We start from the raw sequence: 12446 nt of genomic DNA, 5'->3' as shown, positions 1-12446 counted from the left end.
AATTTTCTGACATCCAACCTAAACACCCCCTGACTCAGTTTCATGCCATTTCCTCAAGTCCTGGCAGTGGTTGTGAGCGCGATGGGATTGGCACCTGCCCCTTTGCTTCTCCTCATGAGGATGTTGAAGACCACAATGAGGTCTCCACTCAGTCTCTTCTCCGGGCTAAACCAGTGGCCTCAGCTGCTCCTTATAAGGCTTCCCCTCCAGATCCTCCACCGTCCTTGTGTCTCTCGTTGGGACGCTCTCTAACATTTGACTAAATTTGATAATATTTGAGTAGCTAACCAAGTCTTTTTTTAAAAAGAAAAGCGACGCCTAAGCACGCCTCTTGAAGACCGGTATCAACTTCGCCAGACGCGAGGCGGGCGGTGCCCTACGGTCCCGGGGTGCTCCGGGGCGGCTCCCAGAGGCACGGCAGCGGCTCCCAGGGGCACAGCGGCGGCTCCCAGCGAGACAGCGGCTCCCCGGGTTCGGCGCGGCGGTGCCCGGCCCCATCACGGCTCGGGCGGGCTCGGGGCACGGCGGACTCGGGCGCGGCGCTCCCGCCCAGCGGGGGCGGTGCTGCTGACGGCGCCAGCCCCTCCGGACCTTTCGCGCCGCTCCCGGCGGGGAAGCCCGAGTCGCCGCGTGTGGCAGGGCGCCCGCCGGGGGCGCTGGGCGCTGTATGGGAGCCCTTTCCCAGAGGGCACGGTCGCGCTCCCCCCCACCACCGCTGGCGGCGCGAAGGAGGACGGCGGAGCATGCCATCGGCGGGGCGGTTCCGCGAAGACTGACATGCTGCTGAAGGAGGGCAGGCGCCAGCCTCTCCGCCCCTCCGCGCGGTAGCGGAGGCGATGCTGGAGGGCGCTCCCCGGGCTTTTCCGCAGGCGCCAGGCTATCGCCCACAGCAGCCGCGGTCGCTGGCGTGTGCGGCGCGGCTCCGGCCCCGCCGGGGCGACGAGCGGCGCCGGCCCCCACGCGCGCCCCGGGCGGGGGCGGCGGCGGCGGCGGGGAAGGCGCTGCCCGCGCCCGCGGGCGGCTCCGCGCGGCGGATGCGTGTGCATGAGCGCTGCACCGAGCGGGCGCAGGAAGCGCCCCCGCTCCGCCGCCTCCATCTTCCAGGGCAGCAGGACCTCGCCGCACGGCCGCGACAGCGAACGCCAGGGCAGCGGCTCCGATAGCGCCTACCAGACCCAGAGAACCCTGGACGACTGTAAGACGGTGAGTACCCCGGGCGGGCTTGCGGTAGTTTTTTGCCTTTTCCGAGCTCTCCCGGCACAGGTAGCGGTGCTGCTTCTCCCGCCACCTTGACAATTCCCATCACGTGCAGTTGCACTGTTTTTAAGCCCGCAGTCCCCGCCGGGGTGCTGCCCTGCACTCCAGCTCGCCGCTATTCCAAAGCCGGAGCCGGGAGGAAAGACGAGACCTGCGGGACAGGGAGCCCGCCCGCCCGCCCGCGGAGCCGGGCGCCTAGACAGTCCTGCGGGAGCCGGAGTCCTCGCCCCAGTAGACACACCGCAAAGCAGCTGGAGTTGCTTTTTTTGTAGATCCGTCCAAATCTGTACCCAGACTTGGGTTCACTGAAGCCTACATGGGTAAATAGTTACCTCAAATCAGTCACTGCACTGCCTACTTGCTGTCTTGTGCAGCAACCACATGCTTGCCCTAATATCCTTCGAAATCAGGACACAGAATTAGAGGCCCTGAAATTCTGTCCCTGATATATGTGGTACCTGTTACTAGTCTTCCCAGAGTAACTGGTTGGCAGTTGTAAGACCTCAGGTGAAGCACTTGTGTCTCTGTTATTTATGGACTGTCACATTCTGGTATGAGATTTTTCCCCAGTCATACCCAAAATGCTTGTATCCTGACACTTTCCTCCAAATCAGCACCATATGTCCCCTTTCAGGCTCCTTGAGCTCCTTGAGCCTGACACTGGACCCCAAAATTGTTCCTCTAGCTAGTGACAGATATAGAAAAAAATTAAGTTGCTGCTACTTTATCTTGACAAATCCATACGTGGCCAAAGATCTGTCCAGTAGCATTGAAAATGGAGTTGTTGCTTCTGTTCTGCTGGATTCTGGCAATTTTTTTTCCTCTTGTGCTGAAAAATGTGCTGGCAGATTATCCACTCTGATGCTTCAAGATTGGGAGCAATTCCCAGTGCATGGAGGAACAAAAGCTGCCACTGTAGCTCTATTAATATACCCAACAAGTGGATCTTACTGGGTTTCGCCTTTTTTCTCATTCCCGATGAATGAGAAAACGAATTCTCATTTGCATAATGTGGTTAGTTACAGAGAAGTTTTAAAAATTAACTGATTAGAAATAAAATATGTTTTATAGGTGGGTTATCAAGTTGCAGTAGGATTCAGGAGGTAAAATCAGTGTGGCATTTTTCTTGCTTTCTGTCTTGATTCAGCAACATATGTGTGGTTTTGTTTTCCTGGGCAGTGCTAAGGTGACTGGGATGAGACTGTTTAAGCAAGGGATGTCAGGTGAGAACTGGCAAACTGCGTCTGGTGCAACCAGTGTCCAGTTGCAGGATGCAACACTTTTCTCTTCTTCCTAATGCACAATAATCACTCTATGACACAACATAGTACAATTTTTTTCCTCTCCATTGCGTTCATGCATTCTCTTAAGCTGCAGAATGATAAGAGTTGAAGACGTATTTAGCAAATATTGTGCCTAGGGCTTTGTTTGGTGGGTGCTTTTGGGTTTGTTTGTGATCTAGGTGTGGGAGGGTGCAAATGTACTGAAATGCACTTGGATTGACTTGCTGCTCCTGAAGCAGAGGAACCTATTTGGTATTCTTAAAATGAAATTTTAGGAAGCATGGCCAGAACTATTTTTGATACCAGTTCTCAGCTATACAGTTCAGTGCAGTGGGATGCATGAAGGTTATGAATGTAATACTGCAGAAGTGGCTCGTTTATTTCCTGAGCATGATAATTTGAGGGCTTGACTTTAAAAATTGGTAGCTCTGATAGACACCAGGTTCTTGGCATATTTTTATGTTGGGGTGTGTTGAACTTCTGGTGATAATGATGACTGCAGAATTATGAGCAATTACTCTTGTCTGTTTTTATGTAGTTTGGAAATTGAGGTCAAAACACAGATAAATAAATATTCTGTTCTATTACTCCAATCCTTCCACCCCCGCCACCATGTGGAGCAAATGGTCTTATGTGCAGTCTTTCAGAAGGCAGCAAATGCTTAATTTCCTTAAAATATAATTCCATGTATGTCATTAGTGGAACTAAATAATAATGATCTTTCCATCACTCTGAAATTACCCATTTATCCAATGGGTATGGATCTGCTGGATATTGGATTTCTGTGCAGGTTGTATTGGTTATTAACTCATTTGTTTCTTTTTCCCCCATGCACTTTAGAAAAGGTGCTTTTTGGAATTTTAACAGGAAAGTGCTTATCTGGTACATCTTCTCAGCCAGTAACAGCAGATGAGTTTTAAGTCAGAAATCTGGGTTGAAGTAAAGTGACAGAACAGAAATCATTACAAAATGAATTAGCAAAATTGCCAGTTTAAAAGCAAATGCTACATTCCAGTCCCTGAACATGCTGTTAATCAGGAAGCAGGAGGAGCAAAGGCAATAATTTCTGGAGATATTTTTGCCTTTCATGATAGCAAAAAATAACCTCATGCTACTAATAAAACAGATGGTTTTTTGTCTGCTTAATACTTAATACTAATAACTCAAACACTTTCAGATATTAAAAGCAGAAACACTATTTTCCTACAGATGAACATTTATAGCTCACAGAAGAAGCAGCTGCCATGGAGGCTCTATCGTTTACAGAATTGTGTGCTCTTGATCCTGTGTATGAAATTGTGAGCAGCAGGAACAAGCCCTAGATTTGGCATGTTTTTAAAACACTGGATTGTTTTTACCAATGTAGTTAAAAATTCTCATGTATGTAAATCGTTTTTGTTTTTCAGCTTGTCCAGGAGTTCAATACCCAGGTGGCTCTCTATCGGGAGCTGGTCATTTCTATTGGGGATGTCTCAGTCACCTGTCCTTCTCTGCATGCGGAATTGCACAAAACTCGAACCCGAGGATGTGAGATGGCCTATCAGGCTCACCAAAAACTAGCAGCAATTTCTGGGTAGGAGGCAACTTATGTTTAATTAAAGCCATATTCATGTGCAAATCTTTGTTAAATACTACATAATGGAAACTTTCAAGAAAAGCATTAATCTGTGTTTCTGTTTTAGGCATAGAGGCGTATGACCACAGATTTTGCAGAATGTCCATATCTTTATGATAGTACAATTTGGGATCAAATCCTGGTCCCCTTACCAAGAACATATCCTTCTGATTTCACTGGATGCTTGCTTTTATGTAAGACAAACAGGATTTTATTGTGTATCACTGTAGATCAAGGGGGAAGCCATGCCATGCCCTTCAAGGGTGAAATAGCAATAGCTTTCTGCCCAGTCTTCCATTGAGTATACCTAATTGAATAGTTAAGAAACAACCAAAATTTGGTGAAAATTGAGCAAAGTGAATACAAATACTAGTCTAAAAACTTGTGTTTACCTTCTACATGTTTTTAAACCCTTGTTTGTGTTGAAATAAGAATGAAAGCATTGCCAGCATATAATGTTTTAATTTATTCTTTGGTATCACATTATGTACATTTTTTTCCATGGTGACAGAATGTATTATCACATACTTGAGACTATGCCTCAGTGCAAGATCAACCAGCATAAATAGCTCTTTCCTAAAAAATGGGAATTCGTGCTGCTAATTCCATGTGGGTGCTTCACAGTATGATGACTGGGGCATTTGCATTTATACATGTACCCCCTGAGTCATGTCTTTCTGATTACACTTTCTCAGAACTTTCTGCATCTATCTAATCTACCATAAGCCATTGTGCACCACTAGAAAAAAAACCCACCATCTTTTTTTTGGTAGCTCTGCCTAATCTCCATTGAATTTCTTTCATCACTTTAATATGTAAAAGAAATCTGTTACAGGTTTGATATATAAGGGGAGCCCAAAGAAACAAACCAAACAGGGAAACATACTGGTTGGGTGTTTTAGTAGAAATGTCATCATTTTCAAGTAAGACTTTGTGCAGAGTGACTTAAGTTGGTTTTGTGACCTCTGATTTGTTCCTCAAACAAAATACATGCTTTTAAAATACTAAAGTTGATGGGAACTTTAAAAAAATTAGCAATGAATAGACATAGTTCTTTTTAACCAGTACATTGAAAAATGTGAAACAATAGTGAAATTTATCTTGTGTGCTTTCAGACTTTTCTTTTCAAAAGAAAAACTAATATAAACTAAAATAATACATTTGAATAGCTGAATCTATTTTGTAACTCTTAAATATTTTTCCCAGTAAAGAAAACAATTGATACATGCTCTTTTAGAAAGTACACAGTTGTTTTAAGCAATCATTTCACAGCTGGAAGTCTGTCATATGCACAAAGATGTCCTGAAGGTTGCGCAGTCGCTGCGAGATTGACATTTGGCTAATCTAAAACTGTTCTAAATAACTCTGATAATACTGTGATATCCATAACAACTGGTAGGTGTTAGAAACTCTCTGGAAATTACTTGTTTGGTTTGACAAACATTTTACAAGATGTGCTTTGCATCCCCACCCTCCTGTAGCTGAGGAAAGCCATAATGAGGCATTAACTTTTTTGGTGTATTTTTGAGGAAAGGTGGGAAATGAAGATACAGCAAGAAAATAAATAGAAGGAGAGGGGTAATAAATAGTCTCAGAGATTTAGTCTTTACCTCAGCAAAAATACTGATGTAGTGCATGTGAAATAGGATCTGGAATAGGAATCTAATTGGCTAGGAAGAAAAAGTATCAGGAAAAAAAATGCTTAGGGACAGGAATGCATTAAATCATCCTCAGTATTAAATAGTCAGGAGGGTAGTGTGCTGTTCAGAAACCACTGTTAGTCAGCATATGGGATGAAGGCTTATTTAGTTCTCTGCTTTAGCTCAAAATGCACAGCACTGCACTGGGTAGCACAACAAGTTCTGTCTTCCAAAACTTATTAAAGAAAATGTGTTGCTTTCCCACCTAGAAGAAATAATAGCAAGAAGCTGTTTATGCTACCAGACTAGAACATTTCATGAGCGAATACCATTCTATTAATTTAGGCCATCAGTAATGTTCAGTTAGTATCTAAGTGATCTATCTGAGGTGTTGCAGGGCACTCTTCCTTTGGAGATGCTGGTGTGACTGTCTAATACTAAGTTTGTTTATCTTGTTTGTGCTGTGTTTTCCTTGTAACATTAGCAGACACCTTAATGTGATACTGCTCCTCTTTGAATATATCAGGATGTAATGGAATGATGGAATTAGGGTTAGAAGGACCTCTGGTGATCATCTAGAGATCACCTAGTCCAACTCCTGTTGGCACTTGTGCATTTGAGGTTCTTAAATACCTGATTTGGACAATTAGAAGAGGCACCTATTTCCTTTCTTAATTCACTTGTAGTACAAAACTAAGCAAGGTAACAAAGAGGAAAGATGCAAAGACTTGGACGGAAAGAAGTAAAAACAAATCCTCTAGTGCTGGCAAAGGGAGCTCTGGGAAGAAATTTGGAAATTGTGGGAAGGGAAAGAAATGCTGAGGTGGAGATAATGCATTAGAAACTTAGCAGGATAGAAGTCATGGGGACAAAAAATACATTGGTCTTGGGCATATCAGTTCTGGAATACTGGGCACACATCAAAGTAGGACAGTGTTGTAACGTGAACAAGAAGAGAAGTAAGTGTAGTGTAGAAGCGTGCAAGTGTACCTGTAGAAAAAGGATACACTGATATGCCAACAAAAGCAGATTCAGCTATAGAAGCAGAGGAAGTGAAACTCACACGTTTTAAAAACTGAGAGAAAGAAAGACAAATGAGATAATGAAAAAAAAGATGAGGTAGCAAGGAAACCTTTTAAAGTCCACACTGGATTAGACCATATCACCCTATATCTACCTCAAACCTGACAACTGCTGGTAGCAGAGATTTCATAAAAAAATATGCAAAGATACAAAAAAGAAGGTTGTGCATAGATGCCTTCTCTCACATACTTGACTCTACCCAGCACTCAGCATTCAGTAGGCAAAGGCTGCATCTGAACAGTCTGTATCTGACAAATGCAATTTCTCTAAATATTAATATATTTTACTCAAAAAATGCTGAGATTGAATAAGGAAATCTTTACACTGTGATGTCTTTGAAAACCTATTTACTAAAAAAATATTACTGAAAAAGAAAGCTTCAAATTAAGTCTCCAACTTAATAGGGCCTCATAGATACTACATCCTCTTCTTTACTTGCTCTCATATCTTTTTCTTATAGAAATAGTAAGATTTTAGATAAGAGGAATACCGATTAGAAATAAAAATAATCTAAATTGAAATATCCTAATTCTAGTTAGTGTTCTTTTAGGAATGCCCTAAGCAAACCCTCTTGTCAGTGTTGTATTTCTCAGGACTTCAGGTCAATTCCTGCTCTCATACTAAAATTTGTTAGTGATTCTTAATGAGCTGTCTTCTGAGGAGGGTGAGTAAGGTTTGGTCCTTTCATCACATTTTCTGCTCTATAATGTAGTAAAAATTAAAAATCTGAAAGTATTTACATTGTGCATCCTTGTAGTATTAGTTGTCCAGTCAAAACTAGAGAAAGTACAGGAACAAGAAAATGAGTCAACATGATTTTTTTTCCAAAGAAAAGAAAGGAAAAAAATTGTAACAGTAAGAAGATGGGGGTAGGGGGAAAGATGCAGATCTCTGTTGGCGAAGGGAGTCTGCTTTATGGAATGATAGAATGGTGATCTGTTAGAATTCGTCAAACAGGGAGCTGGTTTTATGTGTGGAGTCCACTGAGTCTGGGATGTCAAGAGAAAGATAACTCAGAACTGTATTTTAAGATACAGGTCTGCACAACTGTGCACACACTTTTGTAAATGTCCTTACATATTCTCTGGCACTTGATAGTCTTACATAATGTGTGCACTTGGCACACTGAGACCAGAACTGGCAGTGTCTCTGTGACAGTCTGATATATATGTTGGCAGTGGCTTTTTTGCATGAAAGAAAACTGTGTGAGGAGCTCGGGGTGCATGGCAATGTACATCTGTGTGAGCATAGCTCTGAAAGTGATTTTTCTCTGTTCTTCTGACTAGTTGCAAAGTCCAAAATCTAAGGAGAAATAAACCTCTAGTACGCACTGGGGCAGCAGCTTTGCAGAAGAGGATCTTGGGGGTTCTGGTGAACATCAGGTTGAACATGAGCCAGTGCTGTGCCCTTGTGCAAAGAGGGCCAGCAGCCTTCTATGCTGCTTTAGGAAATGCTGCCAGCAGGTCCACAGAGCTCATCCTTCCTTTTTACTCAGGGCTGTTGAATATGGATGCAGTGGGCTCCCTAGTAGAAAGGAGGAAAGGACAGGTCTAGTCAACTACCTTAAAGATGATTAGGCAGCATCCCACATACTGTTAGACCTGGGATTGTTTAGCTTGGAGAAGAGAAGGCTGGGAGGGGGATATTATCAATATGTATAAAAATACTTGATGGAATGTAAAGAAGACAGTCAGACTGTTCTCAGTGATATATAGTGATAGGACAGCAGGTAAAATTGAAATGAAAATAAAAATTGATTTAAATTTTTTAAACTCCTTTTTTATTGTAAAGCAAGTAGAATATTAGAACACGTGCGCTGAGAGGTTCTGGAGTCTCCACCCTTGGAGATACTGAGAATTCAACTGGTCATGGCCCTCAGTAGCCCTCTGTAGCTGATGCTGCTTAGAGCAGGAGGCTTGGAGCAAATTAGTTCCGGTGTCCCTTCCAGCCTGTGACAAAGTCATCATAAATCTCCTTGGGAAAATTCAAAGAAAATGTTTCCTTATTTGACACCTATGTGCGTCTGTTACTTTTATAAAACAGTTGCTAATTTTAAGTTTCCCTAAGTTCATGAAGAATGAGAGAAAGAATTGAGAAAGTGAGCTAAAAATCACATCCTGATTGCAATTCTGTGCACAAAAAGACTATCATAGATAGTGTTGCTTTAAGTTTTTAATTTTACATAATTTCTACTTTTGTTTTCCATTGCAGTCTGCAGTAGGTATTCTCATGTCTTCAATAAGCACCAAATAGTCATTTCTCAGAGCTAAGTAATATGAGGTCGTTTCCTAAGGCTGTTTTAAAACATTCTACTGACACCAAATTGTGGCCAGTTTTTCCCTGAATTACAATCCTAAAAAAAATCTGCTTTTTAAAGCACACAAACAAAAAAGGCTCCCTCAAAGTATTTTACAAATTAAATGAAAAGAAGACTCCAGATCTATAAGTTAATGAAAGCTGTATTAAGATAGGCGTAACAGAAGCCATCTTAACTGTTTAGCTGCAGATGTTAAATAAAGCTCTGCTGGCTGTCAGTATTAGCTGAGCAGAAACAAAGCGCAGCAACACTTAGCTCAACAGGGAAGAATTTTTATAATCTTGATTCAAAACCAACTTTATGGCAGCAGATAGAGCAACAAACCAGAGGTCTGCCCCAGCTAGATACTGATCGAGCAGCATTTATGATCTCTGTCCTTCCTGGACATCTTTGCAGTCACTGCCGTGGTACTCCTCTTGGTGTATGTATCAGAGGTGGGGAGAGTGATAATCTTGATCATGGGGTTCTGAACCACAGGCACTGCTGCCTGTAGCCAACCTCTGTTGGAGTTGTTAGCGTTGTTTCAACTGCCAGATGAAAGTTACGAAATAAGGTAAGTGCTTCACTTACTAGACTGCAGCATGATAACCAGAATGTGGCCTGATTAAAAGTACAGTTAAATATCAAAAATAGTGTTACGTTAAGAAAACAGGTAAAGAAGTCAATATTCACTGCAAGAATCAATGCTGTTATGCATGACAATACCAGTAGCATAATGCCTTCTGAATCCTTCCGAGGTTTTGTGTTTCTTGCTAACATGTTGCAGATGTTTTAAACAGGAGCAGCTTTAAGTTCTGACCTTAAAAATCCTGTCTAGTTAAAAAATACTGAGATCCTCCAGAAAACTCTTGGAAATGTAAAACATAATTTTGCTCTCACAGGCTTTACTAAAAGCATCTCAGTAAGTTGTTTTAATGTGGTATGCTAGAATCCACAATTCTTACAATCATTTAATAGTATTTTACTTAGGAAATTGTCCTGATGATTTAACTGTGACTGTCTGAAATTGGTAAAGTTGAGGAGAGCTTTGTCTCCCTTTTTCTGGATCACTGAGCATTCTTGTCATATAAAGTCTCATTTCCCCTCAACTTTGATATTCAGCTACTGTAAATGTTTACTAGAATTTTCTTACATGCTTAAAATTTTCTTGTGATTTTGAGCATTTCAGATTCTAGAAGCAAATCATGACAGTGTTTATTTCACTTAGTTTGGCTGGCATATATTCAATGATTTCTACATCCTGAAGTGATTGTGAACTTAGTACCATATATCAGAGACCAGACCTGCTCCAGTGACTCAAATCCTGTTTTGACTAGTGGGAGTTGGTCTGCATGGGAATGTTTCAATAAACAAGATCAGATGTGGGTAGTTTAATGTACCTCTTCAGGACCATGTAGTGTGTGATAGTGCAGTAAGTATATCTTAGCTTACTCCTTTCACAAGAGGTTAAGATGCACATGTATTGTTCTGAATAGATTCCTTGTAAAAAAATTTCTCTGATTATACAATCCACATGCATCTAAAATGATGGAAAGGAAGAGCAAAAAGATAAAAGTTTTTCTTTGGAACTGACTTAAGGTAGGTTTGGTTATTAAGAATAAAATATGTTTGCTCAATTTAACTTGCAAGTTGAAAATGAAATCGTTTAAATCAGGTACCTCAAGTTCAGAAAGCAAATAATGGAAGAAAAACAAGGTTATTTACTAAGGCTAGAATTCTCAAAATATCTGACCTCTATAGACCAATGTTTTCTTTGTATCTCTGTCTTTGGAAGTGCTTTAATAGGTGTTTGGGGCTTGAAGATACAAGGTATTAATATCTCCCTTTATAGATCTCTCTTTCATAACTGGAGGCCAGATTTAGTAAAGGGCAAACAGACCTAAAAGTGAATTTATTACTCTATTATTTTTCTACGTTCAGAACAGTAATTCTGAAAATTCTTGAAGTTCTACATCTGCAGTAACACAACATAGGTTCGTTTTGACAGAGTGGAAGAGCTTATAGCAACTTGCTTAATGATAAACCTCACCAGCAGTCAGAAGGACAACGTTCTTGCTTGTCCAAGCTCTGACAAGATTGTTCCCAGAGGTGCTGGCAGAGCATCCTCAGAGCCTGACAGCCACTGACAGCTTTAGGTTTCTCACAAAACACAGTGGACTTTTACACTTTCTTCTAGGCAAAGCTGAGGGTGCGTCAAGTTAATTTCTAGACCTCTTGCACCCATGTCCCAGAAAAGGGAGAGAAGTGAGAAAAGGGGAAAGGGAGTGCTAAAAGTAGAACAGACATCATCTTTGTCAGTCAGTTATTTGCCCCTTTATTCCAGCTGACACTCAATTAGCACATTTACAGCCCTTTCCAGTGCAATGCTGCCACTGCTGAGCCACTTGAAGACTGCTGGGTAAGCCAGACAGGTCAGCCTGCCACTTGCATGAAGGGTACTCCCAAGAGCAGGGAATCCATGTCCCAGCCCAGCAGCCAGGGGTGCTGCCTGTGCTTGAGGATCACCACAAATAGCATTATTCTCTCTGGGAGAGCAGCATAGCTTTTCCTCTGTGACATGACCTGAAGCTGTGAGGTAGTTGTAGAGAATTAGGGGGCACACTGCCATCATCTAACCCAGTGGAAAGAGTATTTTGCATGAGGAAGCTCTGTACTTGGGCTTCAAGCAGTGTCATTGCAGGTAAACACTGAAAACTGTTAGAGAACTTCTTTTGTGGTATTCTAATCCTTGTTCCCATTTTTTTTATATATTCTAAGCAGATAAAACACATAAAGATACAGGGAAACAGAGATTCAGAGCTCAGGTAAAGGCTGACTATTCCTCAGCATTTTTTATCTTTTATCATTTTATATCTTCAACCTGGCAAACTGTAAATTCATCTGCACTGTGCCTAGGGTTAGAGTAGCCTGCAGGTTTAAGGTCTTTACCTTCCATTTTAACATGCCCTCTGCATTCATCACTCCCATTGTGTGTTCCTGGAACCTGGAAGATGATACCAAAAACTAAGATACTACTGTAATTCAAGTCCTTCAGTGGAATGTTCTCTGCTATGCACAAGCAGCATTCGATTACAGTTAGATTTTAGAAGGGTTTTTTCTCGAAGTCTAACTAATTAATAATGGAGTATTCCAGTCATGGGTAAGACTATTTATCTGTAGCAATGATTGAAATAACCAACTTGTTTCACATTCCTATTCTTAGGTATACAAACCTTTACATGAGGAATTAAAGTGAAGGAAAACAACATGGG

The 12446-nt window shown here is 41.9% G+C and overlaps 1 protein-coding gene across 2 annotated transcripts in view; it reads left to right on the top strand.

Annotated features, from left to right (window-relative positions):
- Positions 1-1004: 1004 nt before the first annotated feature.
- RGS7BP (regulator of G protein signaling 7 binding protein) overlaps positions 1005-12446 on the top strand; it is a 34303-nt gene continuing 22861 nt past the window's right edge. The window contains exons 1-2 of one of the 2 annotated variants that reach the window (XM_005530102.3): positions 1005-1203; positions 3947-4113. In XM_005530102.3, coding sequence (XP_005530159.1) covers positions 1045-1203; positions 3947-4113 — 326 coding nt within the window. In that variant the 5' untranslated portion in view covers positions 1005-1044. Of the gene's footprint in view, positions 1204-3946; positions 4114-12446 lie in introns of those variants that run through there. The other variant, XM_088054312.1, reaches the window with a different exon arrangement.

Source organism: Pseudopodoces humilis, chromosome 4, assembly GCF_049639895.1.
Source record: "Pseudopodoces humilis isolate 2021_Gansu_Grassland_sample_001 chromosome 4, ASM4963989v1, whole genome shotgun sequence".
Taxonomy (NCBI): Eukaryota; Metazoa; Chordata; class Aves; order Passeriformes; family Paridae; genus Pseudopodoces; species Pseudopodoces humilis.
The sequence above is the reverse complement of the archived record's forward strand: the minus strand, read 5'-3'. Positions and strand labels throughout refer to the sequence as shown.